At 41.7% G+C, this 20,444-nt stretch overlaps 1 protein-coding gene across 1 annotated transcript in view; it reads right to left on the minus strand.

Moving 5' to 3' along the window:
- Nucleotides 1-20,444, minus strand: part of GFRAL (GDNF family receptor alpha like) — a 436,092-nt gene that overhangs the window by 244,820 nt on the left and 170,828 nt on the right. The window contains exon 4 of the mRNA XM_069236626.1: nucleotides 16,797-17,130. Coding sequence (XP_069092727.1) covers nucleotides 16,797-17,130 — 334 coding nt within the window. The remainder of the gene's footprint in view (nucleotides 1-16,796; nucleotides 17,131-20,444) is intronic.

Genomic DNA, 20,444 nt, shown 5'->3' on the forward strand with positions numbered 1-20,444 from the left:
TAGGACAGAAAGGCAATTTTTGTTTTCTTTACAATAAATTTGTAGCCTAATTCGGCAAATCCCACAACAATGCAGGCCACTCGTCTTGCATGATGAACGAGATCATCATCAGTAAGGTAGATGTCGTCCACATTGGACAACGCCTCAAGTTCAATGTCATGTAAAATGGATGTTACCCATGCTGAGAACAACCAGGGATTGTTCTTATACACTTGTGGGAGCCTACAACATTTTTCAGTGATCCTAAAGTGCTAACTGCTGTTAGATCCCTACTTTCAGGTGCTATATTTTGGCATAAGAATTGCTGGGAAAATCCAATGTTGTTTTGTATTTTTTGCACGCTATGGTGGTCATTCTGACCCTGGCGGTCTTTGACCGCCAGGGCGGAGGACCGCGGGAGCACCGCCGACAGGCCGGCGGTGCTCCAATGGGGATTCCGACCGCGGCGGTAAAGCCGCGGTCGGACCGGCACCACTGGCGGGCTCCCGCCAGTGTACCGCCGCCCCATTGAATCCTCCACGGCGGCGCAGCTTGCTGCACCGCCGCGGGGATTCCGACCCCCCCTACCGCCATCCAGATCCCGGCGGTCGGACCGCCGGGATCCGGATGGCGGTAGGGGGGGTCGCGGGGCCCCTGGGGGCCCCTGCAGTGCCCATGCCACTGGCATGGGCATTGCAGGGGCCCCCGTAAGAGGGCCCCTACATGTATTTCACTGTCTGCTGCGCAGACAATGAAATACGCGACGGGTGCAACTGCACCCGTCGCACAGCTTCCACTCCGCCGGCTCGATTCCGAGCCGGCTTCATCGTGGAAGCCTCTTTCCTGCTGGGCTGGCTGGCGGTCTGAAGGCGACCGCCCGCCAGCCCAGCGGGAAAGTCAGAATGACCGCCGCGGTCTTTCGACCGCGGAACGGTAATCTGACGGCCGGACTTTGGCGGGCGGCCTCCGCCGCCCGCCAAGGTCAGAATGAGGGCCTATATTTGTTAATGGGTGCTGTGCTATGTGCATTTTGTATAGCAAATGTGCATGTGTGACTGTTCATATTCTGTAATTTAAGACTATTCTACATGAATGGTCCAGTTTAGCAACAAGAAAAAGGGGCTCAATTACACCCTGGTATTCTAACTGTGTGAGAAACTGGTGTTTTAGCCTCATGCTTAATTAGATATTGAGGTTGAGGCTGTGGTTGGGACCTTGTTGGTATTATGTGTTAGAGAGAATCTTTATCCCACCCCACATGATTGTAAAGCAGCTCGAGGCTTGTGCTAATGCCCAATCAAATGCATAATCCTCTCTTAACTCTACAGAAACCAGGGGCGAGAAAGAAGGCATAATGATCTCCTCTCCGTGTGGGAGATTACGGAGAAATTCTTGTGACCAATCTTTTTCGGCCAATAAAATGTCATACATTTTTCCTTCTTTTTCAATTGAAACTTCTGATGAGTGTTGTGAATCTTTTCTCTGGTACATTCTGTTCGCTGTTCTGACCGCCCTTCTCTCTCACTACATTTATTCAGTGAGTCCTGAAAGGAACAAGATTGGTGTATCAATTTGCTAATATCTATCTAGAGTTTTTATATTATCCCTGTTTCTTAAATTATAGCGTCTTTCAGTGGTCTCCAAATGTGGGGAATCTCCTCTATCTTTTTAGGTGTCTGTTTTTGTTAATCCCAGTGTTTTTTAGAACCATCAGCTGTTTGCTTTGTAGAGTCCTTGTTGGATTCACTTTGTAATTGTGGTTTACTAGGTCTGGCTCCTTAACTATCCAGACCTATATTTGAATAGCTTTCAACAATAATCTTAGGCAGCTCATGTTCGTGATCCTGTAGAGGAACATCCTAGAGCTCCTGGCGTGCTGACTAAGCTCAGGCTTCCCCTTAAAGGTTACCTAATATTATTGAGGGCACTGTAGCAAAGTTGCCCATTAATTGTATCCCCAAATCCAGGACCGACACAGCCCTGTATTCATCTTGAATTTGTTTTAATCCTCTCGGAAGATTGGCAAGTGTTGGTGTACCATGTACGGTAGTGTACAACATGGCAAATACCGTGCCCCAGGTGGTGCATTTATCCACTGAGGGAACCATCCCAAAGGGCAAGTACATTTTTAGAAGTCTGTGTTTATCTTGGGGACCTGTATAGGAAAACACTGCTTTAAACGTGTTTATTTTGTGAGCCAACCAAAATGGAATTTCTTTAAGTTTTGCAGGTATTTTACCCATGATCGAAAGCACCATCACAGGGAAAATGGCCGGTATGACTGCGTGTGGTTGTGCTGAAGGAGCCCGTGCTGGGTTAGTATTTAATGTTTACAAATTGTACAAAGAGTCTATAGATTGCTACAAGCTCAATGTATAATCAGCAAACCTCTGCTACTGCCAAGGTGCCTGTATCAGGATCTGATAAGTATGTGTCCAATTGTGGCCTGGTAGGGCCTTCATTGCTCAAAGGACCTAGCCTAATATGAAGTGTTGTATGTGGTAGGGCAACATCCCACCAGTTTTGGTGGTCTTGGCATGATAAAGGTATTTCCACGTATGCATATTCTCTGTATTGTGCAGGTACATTAGCATGTGTACAATGATGAAATGTATCACTCTACTAATCAACTGCAGGAAAATTAGCCCAAGAGTAATAAAAAAATTATGTTTCATAAGCTGGATGTACCTTAACTACAAATGTAACAGAACCGCCTGGGTAGTGAGGCCATTATTTAATCAATGATTAGTGAGGGGGGCCTCATGTTTACTCCAATTACCACCCGTTGTGGGTTTGCCATGTTGAATGCACGTGTTCAGAGATGAGGACAACAATTGGGGATTAATCATTTTAAGGTTCAAATTTGAACAACCTACAGTCTTAAATAGGTGCTACCAATCCAGCTGAGGAAGAAATCCTCAAACCACGGACGTCTCGATATACAGTATTGGTGTGCCTTTAGCACATAGTGAGACAGAGATAATCAGGGATATTCGTAATTCAGTGATTGATCAAAACTTGATGGTGCCATGTCATGTTGGCTCCCATTATAACAATGAGACAACTCGATTGGGGCGGCAGCACCACTGGATTGCAGGGAACTGAGTCCAATTCCACACCATGTTACAACTGTCAGCCTAAACCTCCGACCAGCTAGCAGTACTTCACCACTACCCAAGACAAGAGGTGATTTGTGGCAGCCATGCTCTTGACATTCTGATTTCTCAGGGAAATCATGGTGGAGCAGATCTTGCCCTTTTCCCTCAGTTACATTTGTCTAATACATGCAAAGACAGAAGCAGGAATTGGTTCAATGGAGATAAAAAGGCATGTCCTGCAATAATAAGGAAACATGACAATAGCAGAGCTGTGATGCTATTGGCCTAAAGTGCAGAATGGTGTGCTGTATTGTAAATACGGCGCACCCATGATGTCGTAAGGGGGAAGTGGGGGGGCAAGAAATCTTGCCGATCAGTGCTGATGCACTGGGTTCTTGTAAATCTGGGCCCTGGTGTTCTAAGGAAACTACCCGAATGTAAAAACATGTAGGTTTCCATGAAATGATAGAGAGTATGATGTTCTACTTTGTACCAACAACATTATCATGTACAGCTTTGAGGAAAGTACAAAGTGAAAATATTGTGCTAAAAAATGAAGACAATTTCTAGGCAGAGCGAACAACAGCTAAAAGAATAAAAACATCACCACAAAATGAAGCTTCTGCTAAAATAATACAGTGAATTGTTTTCTAGGCTAAAGGGCACAAGCTGCAGACCTATGGCTAAAATCACGTGCCCACAAAAAGCTGATAAAATAATCTCATGACACTACATGTGGAATTTTTGCTGAAAATGAATTATTGTGGGTCAAATGCTTCTATTATCACTTAGGGCCTTAATCACAAAGACACAAGGATAGATTTCCAGTTATAACTTTTCTCACCTGTCAATTTATTTCTGCACCTAGTACTACCTTTGCACTTTTTTTCTTTTCACCATTTGCAAGTGAAAATGTACTATAAGGGCAGGCGTAACTGTCTCTACCAATTAAAATAGAGGTTGAGTCTGCTAAAACAGGATTTACAAATATGAAGTTACGTCAAGTCAGCTTTCACATGCGGGTGGATGTCTTCACCACTGGGGCAGAGCTTTCCGTATGAAAAGGCATAGGCAAAAAAATTAAGTGTAATTATGTTTTGTTAAAAAAAATATATATATTCTAATGTAAAAAAAAATGAACTGAAAATAATTATTATTAACCAAGAAGCAAAATAAATGTTACTGCAAACTAGCTCTTTGAATCAAAGTGTTAATAAATTATAAAAAAGTAAAATATATTAATTACTTTCATATTAATTATCCAAAATCATTTTTAAAAATCCAATCCTCTCTACCATTGTTATAGTTATGCAATAAAAATAGCTATTGAGGAAATCTGAGTCTGATTTAAATTATCTTGTCAATCAATCTATATAGTCAACTTTTATAGTGCAGTTATCACCTGAGAGGGTATACAGTCACTTGTAGAGTGTGAATTCCATATGAGATCTTTTTAGGAAAAAAGGTCTCCAGTGCTAAAGGCACGTAAGATAAGGTTAACTGAGACGGGACTAGAATTTTACCCAATCGTGCTAGGGACACAAATAGATTAATCAGATGCAAATGTATATGTGTTTCTACAGTGAGAGAAAACATAATTACCCCTATGAAAAGGAAGAGAAGTAGAAACAATTGTTATCAGGAAAATCAGGGCAGATCAGTCTTGGACCAATTAGCAAGAAGACAAATTCTAAAAAAAAATACTAGAAGGTACTAGAAGCTAATTACAGAGTCTGCATTAGAATTAAATCAAAAGCAATCTCAATTTTTAACTGCAAGTAGGCTAAACATTTTTCTGAGTTAACATTTAGTTACCATTTCAGAGCCTTCTTCTCCTGAATTTGATACAGATTGCGAATATGGTCCTCCTTCAGTAGAGCAGAGTGAGGATTTCATCATAAAAGGCAGCTCTTAAGAGCCATGGGATATGATGAAATCCTTAGTACTATCGCACAAAGAGAGACAACCAAATTCTTATATACTATATTCAATTACTATTACTGACAAAGAAATGCCAAGTTCTTCAACTGGAAGTATTATTGTCCCTATAAATAAATAGGCATCCCGTAATCTTCTTCACAAGTATAGACAAGAAACTTTAATAGCCTCAGTGGGGAAAAGTTTTGCAAAAGGGATACTACAACAACTCAAAAGGTCTTAACAGGTGGGGATCAAGGTTTCTCATTGAGAATTACAAGAAAAAAAGGATTAAAACAGGGTTGCTTACGTGTTGTGCTCATTTTATTAATATTATTCACCATGGACTTTATTGCTACCCGATGGTGATGTCCCAGAATGGGAAACCAATCTTAATCATGTCTTCTGTATGCAGATGATATTAAAATATTAGATCTTACCCCAAAGGAACCCCCAAAGGGTGTTCTCCAAAGTTATGCCACAGAACACTTTTTAAAGAAAAATTCAATAAAAAGAAACATTTTAATTCTTAACGATAAAAGACATCAGAAGAAAAATATATATAAATTGGGTCCGTGCAACAAATGTTGGAAATTTAAAACGCATACTTATTTTCTCTTCCAACTTGAGTGATAAAAATCATATACAAAATATACAAAATTTGACATGTAAAGTAATAGCACACTCAAATGGTCTCAGAAAGGTTTATAATGCATATGGTTGATGGCACTTTATCCATTTATTGCCATCATATCTAATAAAACGGACATCATGTCTCATATATACAATGAAACGGTGTGAATATTACTAAGCTTAAAATATAGTGCAAGCTGTGTACACTGTATACCTTAGCTGCCAATCTTGCTATTTGATTAGAGCTTGGTCTTAATAGGACCTTTGTGCTGACTCTAGATGCATTGCTACACTGAGGATATTGATTACTTCACTGGGAAGAGAATTCTCTGTTTAACCTACTGTGCTTGGAAATATTTACTCAAAAGAGATGATAGCTTATTTCAAACACATTTCTTATATGATTTGAAATTGTTTAAGATTCAATAGGATACTTTGTAGTCCATGACATTTGTGCAGTTAAAATTATATGTTAAATCACTTTCCTCCCACCTTTGTAAAAAAACAAATTAGATAATGAGTACTGTTTTAATAAAGATGCATTTAATATTATCACTACTTCATGCATTAGAAGAAATCCAAACCTTGAGATCACCAGACTCGTAAAAAGGCCCTATGTTTCAAGATTTCTTGTTTTTTTGTGAGCTTTTCACATATGTATCAAAATGATATTTTTGTTATGTTGAGTAGTTTTAAAAATCAGCGAAAGGTGCAAAGTTACATGGATCTCTCTGAAGATTCACATTTCATAATTAAAAATATTAACTTTTTTAGTCAATAAGTTTTATTTAATTATTATGCTTTTATTACAATTGGAAAGTTTTATTTAATTAATTTTCAACAAAAAATGTAATCTTCAATTATTTATTTATTTAAAATAATTTTAATTGAATATAACATTATCTCTTGACACAGCCAAACTTACAGGACTAGTGAGGCTTCTCTGCAGCGCTCTCTTCCTTGGTACTGCACTGATTCCTCACAAACCTACATGGCTACAGAGCATCATAGTGAGATGCAGGACCCATGCACAAACCAGTAGCTGTTTATCACTGACATGCCATAAGGAGTACTTCTGTGCCCCCAGATGCCCAGGGTACTTCATGCAAATAACTGACGGAAGGGGTCACTATCAGTTCTACACATCTCCCAAGTGGCTGGCACAGACAGGTAGATTGTTGTAACTGCAGCTGGTAATTTATCTTAGAAATAGCATTGTATCCATGGTCCTGGTTTTGTCCGCTGCATAGCTAAATGGAAAATTGCTGCCACAGGAAAGCAGAGCTAAAGTATAAAGTTACAGGGTTATCGAGAAATGACAAAACACTACCTAACAGCCACCTCATTTAGTCACTGTCACCAACTATCTGGGGTGGGGCATTTGTGAGGAGATTATGAATGCTCTCATATGGAAATTGCTAGAAATGATCAAACCAAAAAAGAGGGAATCAGAAAAGGAAAATTGTGGAACAGAGTGTATGATTTCTGCTGTACAGGAAAGTCATCATAAGAACAGATGTGTTGTATATTTTGGACTCCTCTGGCAAATCTGCACCAGTTCCAAAGTAGTGCATGTACCATGGCTTCAGTTTGTGGGTCAATAAAAACAGGCCATACAATTGGTCATGTAGGGCCTTGCATTCCTCCTGCTGTTGAAATGTTAATCTACTAGATGGGTGAACTCCAATCGTTAGCCACATTTATCTGCTGTTGTTAATCAGGGAGATGCACTTGTATTTTATTTTTTTCTCATACAAGCTCAAAAGAAAACAACCCATTTCCACATGGAAAGCACAGCTTCATTTTTCCTTAAAACATGAAGCCTTTTAGTTACATGATTAGATCCTTATGGCCTTTCTTGTGCCTAATGAGGCTGGCCTTTTGAATGTACAACATGTTATTAAGTTCCAGGAAATACATGCATGAGCTAGGTCCACTACACTTTGCTTCAAACAGTGGGGGCGGAGCACAGTGAAGCTGTCAGAAGAACAGCCTCATGAGATAATTTATATTCCAGTCCCTTCTAGCTCAGATAATGTAAATATGCTGGTGCTAATCTTATCAATGTGATGGGGTGAAACCTTTTGTCCCATTTGATAATTCTTACTTTTTTGTAGCAGTCTTCGAGGTGGCATATACTTCACTTGAGCCATACATTGATCTTAGAGTAGGGGTTGTTCATGTGGGATGAACTGCAATTAAAACAGAGCAATTATAGGGAAAAAAGGGTTATGAATTGGGGTGGAGGTGAATCTACCACAAGAAATGATCCACAAACCTATCACATCAAATACCCAAGTTCAATGGAATATACCTGTTCTGAACTCATAGGAACTATGGCAGAGAGTAGACAGACTTAACTGAAGAAAAATGTATTAGCTATTTAGAAGTACAAAACAAAACACAGTATAAGTGGCAAAACCAATTTCTAAGAATCAAAAGAATAAATGCACTTCTGCAATGGATTGGGGAGCAGATCCTCCAAGCAGATCGTGCCAGTGAAAGTGTTTACCTTTTGACTTATTCCTTTTTCAGGAAAGCAGCATTTTCCAGCAGGGCAAGATTGAAGGCTGAATGTATGAGATCCTATCAAAGTCAGATACCCATTTGGCCAAGAACTCGCTTAAGCCATTGGTATTCGCAGAGAAAAAGTTTTTGTTTTTCTCCCCAGCAAAGTCCTAGCTTCAGCTGGATAATCCTCACACTTTTGTATAGTGAACATGTTTATCCTAGGACATAGGGGTTCATTTAGACATCAGTGGTAGGAGAATAGCCCATGACAGCAATAGAGGAAATTCTACCCACTAAATTTGGAGATAACCAACAGCCCAGTGGTCATCAATGTGCTCTAAAAGGAACCACAGTCATAGGTATCCCCTTTAATGTACAAAAACCTCAGATTTTGATGAAAAAGAATCAAACTTTTAACATTTTGTATTTTCAATAACATACTCCCAAAGAGGGAGGCTAAGGCCACAGTGTGCCCTGGGATCATAAGGCCCCTCTTCCTTAGGTCCTGCTTTACACTATAATACACAAGCTTTACCCTGTTCCCTTTCAAGTTAAAGAAGTTCCTGCAATCTTGAGAACTTTCCACCCAAGAGAGGATAAGTCACATGCCCATCTTCCTGTACTTCGTGCTAAAAGGCCCAAGTAATCTTCTCTGTCCTGGAAACAGATTTCACACCTCATGAAGGGGAAAGCACTAACAGGGAGGGCAGCAGCAGGCAGAAAAAATCTTATTAGCCTACTGGGGCTTTCTGCAAGAAAGTATACATTCATGAATTACTTTTCCTGGATATTTATCAAAAATCCAACTTCGGGGGCATGGCCAAGCCGGCAATGGAGTTTGACGTGTAGTCCGGAGCTCCGGTCGTCGTCCCTGATCTGAGGGGCAAATCTCCTGCTGGGGCACCAATCCGACCCCTTGGAAGAGATCCTGGCCCCCACCCGAGGACTGGGGGAACCTAGTGGAGCAGAAGGCAACAAGCGCACGTCGGTGAAGAAGGGCACATGGAGACATCGTGGAGGGCCGCAGCACGACAAGCCTCTGGCCGCGGTCCCCATGCAGCGCATTCGGCTGCCCGACCTAAGGAGAGGCGGCCTGGTGGAGCAATGGACCAAGGGGTTCTACGGGGGGAACGACAAATACACCAAAAAGGGGGGGAAACAACAAACAAAAAGACAGAAAGAAAGGAACAATTCCCCCATGACCCCACCACTTCTGAAGACAGCTTGAGGGGGGCTCATGGGAACTCCTGTGGTATGGCTCACAACGACCCTGAGGATGCTGGCACTACCCCGGGGAGAAGGTGAACCCGGAATCCATCACAAACAGGAACACAGAGAGGAGGGGAGAGAATACTCTGGATTTGGAGATATCAGAGAGGAGGCCCATAAGTCAGAGTAAAGTAAATAGGCAAGGAGGTACCTGGAAACGTCAAATAAAGGTGTGCTCTGACAAGCCACAGAATTCCCCAAACACTGGAGGTGGGAGGAGAGCTAGATCACCGGAGGGGCTTGGATGGCCACAACGTCTCAACAATGCAAGAGTAATTGTAATGCCCCACTGATAGAACGGCAGGTGGAAGGTCGGGAGCAGTGATGATCACCACCATCCGTGCCCACGCACGGTAGTGGCAAGGGAATAGATAAATAACTATACAGTACCAATTCAAAGACTGTGGTGATTGGAACTCCCAGGGTGGACACCTGCTCCCTCAGCCCCCCACAGGTGAAGACGGGGAAACAAAAAACTGGTAAGGAGGCGCCAGCCGGGCCCCCTCCGAGAGAGTTTACGAGCAAGAGGACCAGGGGGACAGAAGCATTGACGGAGCATACTGAAGTGATTCTGGCGGCCATACAGGACTCAAAGACAGCCTTAGAGAATCAAATTGCAAAACTTGCGGGGGAGGTAGGTCTTTTCCGGGATGATCACAACAGGTTAAAAGATCAGGTCAAAGCAACAGAAGAGATGATGAATGAGATGACCCCGCAGGTGAAAGCACCTATGCAAAAAATCGCAATCATGGATACTGAAATGAAAACTTTGGCCATCAAAGTGGGAGACGCTGAAATCCGGTTTGGGCAACACAATATACGTCTGGTGGGGGTCCCCGAAAAGGCAGCGGGCCCATCATTTGAACTCTATATAGAAACATGGCTGAATGATGTGGTTCTGAGGGGTGCACCTACCAAATTCTTCTCAGTTAATCGGGCTCACAGAATTCCGGTGGTACCCCCACCGCCGGGGCATACCCCAGACCAATAATAGTGCGATTGATGAACTTCGGAGACAGAGATGTGATACTCCAAGAAATGCATGAAAGGGGCCCTTGGAAAATCGAAGGGAAAGAGATAAATATCTACCCAGACTACACAAATTTGGTACAGAAGCAACGAGTGGCATTTGCCGTAGTCAAACAAACTCTCAGACAGAACGACATAAAATATGCACTACTATGCCTGGCGACACTTCGGATTGAACATGAGAAAAAACACACTTCCTGGGAACTCCTCTAGAAGGCTGGGAATGGATAGAGATGGGGGCCTCCGCACAGCCAACAGACTAGGACAGGAGGGTGCCAAGGCCTAGTTGATGGTCAAAAAGAAACAGGGGGGCAGGAGCCCAATCGAGACTGACCGCCGTGCCTTCACAAGAACAAGTCAAGGCTGCGCAGATGAAAGCTGTCACCTCAGGGGGACAACCGAGATCCAACTGACCAACAAATGGAGGGAACTAGAGGTGGACACTGGTGGAACTGGAATAGAATACTTGTGGTCGGGAACAGAATCAGAGGTGGATCCACTGCCTCAGGTGACCTCAATGACAGCAGAAATGCTGTGCTAACGGATACTTTTGAAAACACCAATTAGCACATCCTAGGACCACAGCCCAGTGAAAACGGACAAGGGGTAGTTCGGGGGGCATCGGAGAGACTCTTGGATCCTCCGGTGTCTGGTCCTGCCTTTCCCCTAAATATACCCCTCTGCAAGGAGGGATACTCCCAAAAATTGGAGCAATACTTACCACCTCACCACCAGCATCAGTCCTACTGGGAGGTGACTTAAACATGGTGATGAATGTGGAGCTAGACAGGGCTAGTGCATCAATGTCAGGCCGTCCCAACAAAGGGAAGCTGGAGGGCTTTACGCAGACAATGGGTCAATGTGATGCATGGAGATTTCTCCATGGCAGGAAAAGGGGAATTCATACTATTCAGCCGTCCACAACACCAACTCGCGACTGGACTATTTTCTGACTACAGCGGACCTACTGCCAAGAATTACAATGGCAGAATATCAAGCCAGGAGAATTAGTGATCATGCTCCACTGCTGCTGCTGGTGTCTCTTGGCCCTTGACCGCCAGGAAAAGAATGGCAGATGCAAACATGGCAACTACAAAAAACGAAGGTAGTCAATGAATTAGAGCAGGGCACTCAGTACTACTTCACAGAAAACAAGGGATCGGTATAGAGCCCGGTAGACCTTGGGGAGGCCTATTAAGCCACTATCAGAGGGGAGATAATAGCGGGAGAAGTAGGAGAAAGACGGCAGAGGGAGAAAAGATTGGTAACGCTAGAAACTGAACTTACAGCATTGGAACGTCAATATGCAACTCAACCGACACAAGATATTAAAATACAGATGAATCAAACAAGAGAGGAATCCAATGTAGTAACCTGACATGAAGTACGTCAACAATACCTATTACGAAGCAAACGGCCCTATGAAGCTGGATATGAAGCAGGTAAATTGTTGGCATGGCTGGGAAAGAAGGAGCGAAGTGATTCCCACAACAGGGAACTTTGGATAGCCCAAGGGAAGCTAATTAGGGATCCCAAGGAAATAATGGAACAAATGGCAGCCCGAATGGAAGGTTTCTATAAATCCTGTATAGCTATCCCAGAAGCAGAAATTGATAGCTTCTTAAATGACTACCCCGTGACATGCCTATCCCCACATCAAACAGCAGATCTCGAGGAGGAGATCACTATACCCTATCTCGTTGTTAAACGTCGAAGCCAAAATACTGGCAAAGACATTGGCAATTAGACTGAGCAGGGTGATGGTGACCCTGGTTCACCCCGATCAAACGGGGTTCATACCGGGCCGATCCACGGCCCTGAATCTCTACAGACTCTACAATAACCTGGCCCTAATATCACCCTTGACTAGGGGAAGAGCAATCCTTTCCTTAGATGCCAAAAAGGCATTTGACTCTGTAGAATGGAAATATATGTTTGTTATGTTGACCAAGATGCGGTTTGGCCCCAGATTCCGGAAATGGGTTGAGAGACTATACAAAGACCAACAGCAAAAATGAGGGTAAATGGATACACATCACGGAAATTCATCTTTCATAGTGGGACTAGGTAGGGGTGTTCTCTATTGCCAATGCTATTGGCATTGGCGATCAAAGGACTAGCTAACTGGATAAGAACAGATCCACTGATAAGAGGATGGCCCACTAGTGTTGATGAGGAAGATCGAATCTCGCTTTACGCGGATGACATTCTACTGTATCTGACTCGGACACCATTCTCAATGGGCCGTCTGGGAGACATATTCCGGGCCTTTGGGAAGGTATCAGGATTCAGAATAAATTGGGGTAAATCACTTTTGTATCCAGTGGGGACATGGGAGATAGAACAAAACATACTGTTACCAGTTAGAGTGGAATTGGAGAAATTCAAATACTTGGGAATCTGGATATCAGGTAAACCCCAACTCCACTACATTATATCCGGAAATACTATGAGGAGACACAACTCAGCACAATAAATCACTGGGCCTTTACTACACAAGATGACCCAACATTTAGAGGGGACAGGGAAATGATGCGTAAGCATTGTTACCTGCACTGGGTGTATGGGGGTAAATTGAACCCTGCATTCAGCTCTGCAATAAAAACAGTCATACAAACTTGGAACAAACTCACCAAGGAGATGAGATGGGCCACACGTTTGACACCCAAAACACCTTTATGGGAAGGAAATAGGTTACCCAAGATAAATATATTAATGGGCTATAAAGGATGGGATAATATTGGGACAACATACTTAGCTGACATATGGGACGCAAATGGGATGGCACCCTTCACGCACCTCCAAATTGAATAACAAATGTCAGACACACAGGGCCTGATTACAACTTTGGAGGACGGTGTTATTCCGTCCCAAATGTGACGGATATACCACCTACCGTATTACGAGTCCATTATATCCTATGGAACTTGTAATACGGTAGGTGGTATATCCGTCACATTTGGGACGGATTAACACCGTCCTCCAAAGTTGTAATCAGGCCCACAATTTCTACACTACGCTTGCCTACAGGCAGCCCTGAAATGCAGCATCCCCGCAGAAGAAGAAACACAGGAAAACACCCCATTAGAACTCAGACTTTTGGAGGGGACGATACAAAAGAAGCTAATATCGCAAATGTATGGTACAATTATGAGACATACACAACCCTTATTGTCTAATCTATGGGAATGATGGAAAAGCGACTGTAAGGATTGAGAAGAAAAGGACTGGGCAGAAACACTGATCTTTCCAGCAGAAGTGGCTATCCCAGCATCCCTCAAATTAATACAGATTAAAATATTACACAGAGTATATTATTCAAGATCTGTACTCTTCAAGATGGGGAGGGCAGCAAACAACAAATGTCTACGGGGATTCGGAAGGGAGGTTACATTTCATCACTAGCTGTGGACCTGCCCCCGGGTCGCCAAATTCTGAGAGGAAGTGGGGGGAACCCTGGAAAGCGTGACAGAGACTAGCATTGAAGTGATGCCGTAGTCAATGATACTTGGGGTCTGGAGCCACACCGAACATACAAGATATCAAAAACTATTGATTAACCTAGGATGCATGATTGCAAAAAGGGACATAGCTAGGAGATGGGGATCTGTAACAGCACCAAGCCATGATGACTGGAGAGAGGGCATGGACAGATGCCGAATAATGGAAAGAGAAATATACAGAGATAGAGGCAATGAAAAAAAATACAAGAAGATATGGGGAAACTGGGAAATGAGATAGCTCAATAGCGGCCTGAGGACTAATGGTAATAGTAAAAATCGGTACAGTAGGCGGGATGAAAGCCAGGACAACTCCACTGAGCCAAAAAGAGGCTCAATAAACAAGAGAGGGTGGGACCGGGAAGTTACACACTCCCAAGACAACACAGACCTGAGAAGAAGAAATCGTATACTGAAGAAATTACCGACGGGGGGAGAGAACTAGAGACTACTACTATTATCTGATCATTAAAGCAGATATATTGCTTGAGGGGTAAGCAAAATCTTGTTGTAATACATTGTGTTGCATACGAAAATAATAATATAAAATGTAAAAATAGAATTAAAAAAAATACAACTTCACCATTGAACTGGAGACTTAATAAATACTCAAAAGAAACAGTGGCTGAATAGTCTCAATTGGTTACATAGAGTTACATAAAGTAGCATTTTCAAAGGGTTTAAGCTTTCCTTACAGAAATAGCTACCACCTTTTACAGTCAAAATAACTTTTGGAAGATAGCATTGCAGGAACATGCCAGCCTTAAACTCTTACATATTCTAGTTTTAAATATTAGGCACCCTACCTTGTGCATTGCAAGGTATATGAAAGAGTGTCTCACACAGTATTAAAACTAGGGTATTGTCCTGTCAAAAAGGGCTATTTTTACAGGCCTGTCGGAAGCAGTCAGGTTACACATGTAGGCCTGAAGTCAAATTATCCTTCCCTGCCTATTGGATGACATAAAATGTGCTTCAGTCCACAGGTGATATTAAACTTCCATGCCATTAATATAATTCCTGCACTATTTACTGTGGTCTTGCTCGCATATTAAATATGTCAACTGGGGATTAACCAAATTTACCACAATTTTAAGAATCAGACATCTACACTGGGGACTGGTCATTAGTGATGCAGTTTGCACCCCAAAAATGGGACTGGCTAGACAAGGCAATAAAAGGGAGATTCTCATACTGATAACATTCAGCATAGTAACAACAAAACCAATGAAAGCCCCAATGTTATTGTAGCCATAGCTGTAGTGCAAAGTATAATTTTGGTTTATGACAACCATGCCATTTACAAACCCAATACATGCAACAGCAGATGTTTCTGAAATAACGTTGGCATTAATTACATGCTGTGTTCTATGCTTCCAGCTTTAAACTACTGAGTAACTTTTCATAAGAGCATGTATTTTTTGTCTACCACATTAGAGTTGATGAAAGCCTTGATAGATTAAGTTTGTCAAATATCAAGCTCCTCATCTTCAAACAAGCTGTGTTTTGACACATAAAACTGGACTATCTAGCGTATGCCTGTGTGCTGCATTTCCTGTCCTTCAGTTGAAAATCAGGTTTCAATCAAGTTGACAATCTTGATTAGTTTTGACAACCAAGAGATAGGATTATGAAGAATGGACTCTGAAATGTATTACCAAGAATACAGCCTAAACCCTCAATAAAGCAGAGTCCTATCACAAAAAACATGATCGGACTACTCTGCCCCAAACAATGCAGCCTTCACCCAATATTGAGATAAACTTAAATTGCTAGCAAAATTTAGAATTATAAATGCACGGTACACGCATTGCTTCAGGTCCGCTGTAAGCAGATGCAAAATAATGACAGAGAAATTCTAATCTGTCCCTGAAAGCTATACGAAATAACTTGTCACGAGAAATGTATCTTACATGAACAAAAGAAAAACAATGTAACTGTTATTCTAAAACACTCTTTGAGTCACACTTTAAAAAACATTTATTTCGTTCTGAGCACCACCTTCCTTCCCTTTTTGATTCTATAATGTCTCACCTGAGTAACGACCTCAGTCATCTAAGAATATGACAATAATTAAGATGGTGCGGAGTTTGACCAAGCTAATGGGAATCTCCTGACTATAGTCGTATTGTCCTAATTCGCCACCGACAATTTCTGCACCCGATTTTAAGTCGTGGAAGCACAATGATTATGCATAATCCCTTGGGAACATTGTGCAGAAAACATTTCTCAGGGACCTTATATAATGTTACATTTTCTGTTCTGGGAGTCCCTTTTTAATTATTAAAACGTGTTTCTTTTACTAGTTATTCTAGTAACTTCAAAACAAATTCCACACATAAACAATGTTGACTCAATCAATTCTTAAAGTATATTTGACCGCCACGAACATGACTTTCGATTCGTTTGATTTATATATTGATTTATATGTAGAATTGTAATATGTGATGTAGCACAAGAATCCAATTCGTCACTGGGGACACTGATAGATCAGCTGCCATCTTTATCACACACGACCTTTCTCAACCTTTGAGTTTAGACCTGGAAACACATGGACAACTTATTATGTAACTATACAGTCTTGCCACGCTGTGAATATTGTGCTGTAACTAATGTTGCATAGAAGAACTTGTGATTACATGCTTTAAACTGTACAATTGAAATGCAAATAAACGCAGTTAAAAAAATTATGATATGACATAATTTCTACTACGTGTTTGAATCTTATTCCCCTGGTCACATATCATCAGGTGAAACAACTACTAATTCAACACGAAATGCGAATGTTTTAACTGGCAAATTCACTGAATAGAATGTAATAGTTGAAGATATATAAAATTAAGTGCCAACAATGACGAACCTGCACATTGCGTCCGCGAGGCATCTTTGAATTTTCTGAAGACAGGATGGCACTGGATACCTATAAACGGCACAAGGCTTGCTGTGAAATGCTCTGCTAGCCTCTTGGCATGGGGTGTCAGCTTCAGCGCAGTCGCATAATGCGAACAGTTGTGCCACGTTGAAAGGCATGCTGTCATAGAAAGATCTAATAGATGCTAGACACTTCGTGCGGTTGCAAGAACGTCCTTCCTCCTTGGAACAATCCGCAAGTTGAGAGGCTAACTTTCTATTGCACTGGGGATCCGAAATACACATTGTAGTTACTTCAAAACAGGATCTGATGTTCGTGTCCTCTGAGAAGAAAACAAATGTTGAAAACAATTATTCGCCAAAGTATCATGCTTTGTTTGACAAATTAACATATTCGTCATTCTTACAGAGCAGTACAACATTGTAGAGCACACTCTGATAAATGTTATTTATATATGGGTACAGCAGCGTTAAATACTCACATCTTGAATAACCTATTCATAGAGTTCCTTTTGGAGAAAAGCCAATATAACTCAGGAGACAGAGTTTTAGTGTTATCTAAAATACGGTAGTTCTCGCTAGTAGGAAATGATTCTTTCACATGTCGAAACTCTCTCTGTTTCTCAGTATCTAAAAACCAGATGGTATGCATGGTACATATTGTAAAGGGATTCAAAACTGTACTGTTTCTGTTTTCAATACATTCTATTTTAAATGATGTTGATAGAAAACGGATCATGTAAAAATATGAGAAAGTGATGATAGCATCTGGTATCGAAACAACATGACTTTTTTGCAAATAAGACACCTTCAAAAAGGATTCTTACAAACAAAACGCCCCGATTTGCTTTATCAGTAAAAAAGAATTGACAGTGATATTTCTGCATCTTAGTGCTCATCAAGCTCTCCATCAGTCGAGGCTTGCAGGAGGGAAAAGAGGTTGGGCACCACGGGGCGTCGCAGGGGGATGACAGAAAGATATATAATCATTTTTTTTAAATACCTTTTTCACCGAGCTTCTCTGATCCACTCCCCTCCGGACTTGCGTTGCAGGCACAGGCTCCCAGCTTGCCCTATGTCCAATCCTAACACTGCTTTCATGCTGCTGGCAGCATGAAAGCAGCATTAGGATTGAACGAAGCGCCTAGCCAGGGCACTCTGAGGCAGAGTGGGAGTCTCTGCTTGCTCTCTCCAACCTGGCACTGTGTTATTGGGTTGGAGAGAGCCTGGTGTGCATGTATGTTTGGCCACACTGAGACTGCCGACCAAACATACATGAGCACTGAGGGGGAGTGCTGTGCACATAGATTATTATGTTTTTACTGTAAAAGATGTGCAGCTGCTGCTACAGGTGGGGTGGGCGGCGCGGAGGAGACGCCCCTGCTCTCCATGTGAGGTGCTAGCCAAATTCAACAAAAAAAACACAATGGTTAAAATGACGCTATAATTAGGTGTTAGAATGGGACACAAGGTATGCTAAAAAGCCCAAAAATATTGAAATACACCAGTGATAATTTAGTGAACTACCTACAGCTTGCACCCCCATCCTGTACCGCTTATGGTAACACATTATTAAATCACCTACAACATGCTAAATGACATCATTGATAACATCACTGATCATATTTAAATAACAGCTTGTTTAAATTGCTAATGAGTTGAACCAATGATACTGGCAGTGTGATTTGTGAACAAGGAGTAATACAATAACCTAAATCAATGGTTAGACTTGCCTGTAAACTAGCAAAGCATGCAAAAGAGATTGAATATTTAGGAAATTAGGCAATTTAGATAGATGTCATTTTTTTGTTCACTTATATTCACCCAAACAATGGGTGTATTGGGGTTAGGCCACTTTCAAGGAGTTGGTTGCTGCACATCATTGAACAATAGACAATAGACCCTTGGTCAACCATTGCTGTAAAGGGCTAAAAACAGAACAATGAGGTAATTAGCCTTTTCATGAGGGTGGGCATAGAGCTTGGCCCCAGATGAGACCCTGCAACCATTGCCCCACTGCTCACTGCCGAAGGCCACGCAAGGTGGGAGTTTGCCACATGAGGAGGGTTGGCACATGTTCTGACCCTAGGGCCAGAACACCTCTCAACCACTAGTGCATGTTGGATAAAGGGTCTGGTGTGACAACAGGCCTTGCAGACAACGTTCATTGTGGATGTTCAAAGTCTGTGCAAAGTGAGGGTTGGCTGCTTGTGGAGGGTTGGGTGCAGAACTTGGACATAAGCTAAGAGTTGTGTTGAACGTAATGTTATGTATGGCTGAAGATCTTGTGCAGTGGAGGTTTGATGCTTGTTGAGATTTGGGTTGAGGCCTTGTCAGGTCCCATGAAATATATCTACGTCTTGATGCAGGTTGGAGGTAAGATCTTTGCCAGAGGCTATGACTGAGATGTCATGAGTGATATCATCAATGATGTAATTTAACATGTAATGAGTGATGTAATATGTGAGTTCATAAGCAGTGTGTTAGATTTATACAACACTGGCATATTTCATTGTTATAGGATTTTTAACATTAGCTTGTCTCATTCCGACATCTAATTATAGCTTCACTATCTCTATTGGTTTATTTTAGTGAATTTCTGGCATTTTAAAAAAAATGATTTAAGGCTTTAGCGCCTAACCTACATATAAAATCACTTTAAACTTTGTTTTTTTTTCATTTCCTTCCTCAGCCTATCTGAATCCAAGTGCGTGCTGCAGGCTTGAAACCCTGCTTATAATATCCACTGCATTTTGCAACTCCAAAATGAAAAGCATTAACTCAAGAAGGGGCAATTTCTTTGCAAGGTTTGACTTCAAGAAAAGCAGTTTTGGTCAGGACCATGACACAACACAGGCAGTCCCTGCCGACAGCTTACGCAATGGTAGCCAGGGGTCACAGTTGAGACTGCACAACTGCTGAGTTAATCCATTGACCTAGCCCTGTGCCAATGCTGACTTGACATGGAATAATCAAGTACTTACAACACCACAAGAGAATCCCCCACTTTGTGACCGGCCCTAACCTCTAACTTTAAAAGTCTACCAAACTAATTACATGTTTCCTTTGCAGTCCCTCTATAATTATGAAGCAATGGCTGGCAAATATCTGCCTCTGGCAGACTCTTTGCAATTTGTCTATTTTAGACCCATATCATGTGGAAACAATTTCCTTGACTGCTCGTAAAATACACCCCAGACTCTTGAAATCATGGAATGTGGACATAACTTTATTTGTAGACATTTGTATTGGTGAAGCAAGTACCTTGAACTGCACTAAGATACACTCAGGTTATGTTTGTGCATCAGAAAACTGTGTGTGTGTGTTTGTGTGTGTAATATACCATACAGTCACTGTGATGTAAATATGTTTGAGACAGTGTTTAATTCGAAAGACATTTTTAACTTGCCCCACAGGCACATTTTACACAGGACTTGGCAATCTACTTAGTAAGTTAAGTTTTATTAGTCCAGGTTTTGTGAACATCCTCTCAAAGGAAAAACATTTAGGAAGGGAGGACAAAGTTTTAGCTCATAAATGAAATGTTGGCAAAAGATACAGCAAAAACTGTTTTACAGCAAAGGTTGAAATGATCGTGGAATTTTACTCAAAAAGTGTTATTTTTTAATTTTATGTA

The sequence above is a fragment of the Pleurodeles waltl genome, chromosome 5 (genome assembly GCF_031143425.1).
Source record: "Pleurodeles waltl isolate 20211129_DDA chromosome 5, aPleWal1.hap1.20221129, whole genome shotgun sequence".
NCBI classification, from domain to species: domain Eukaryota; kingdom Metazoa; phylum Chordata; class Amphibia; order Caudata; family Salamandridae; genus Pleurodeles; species Pleurodeles waltl.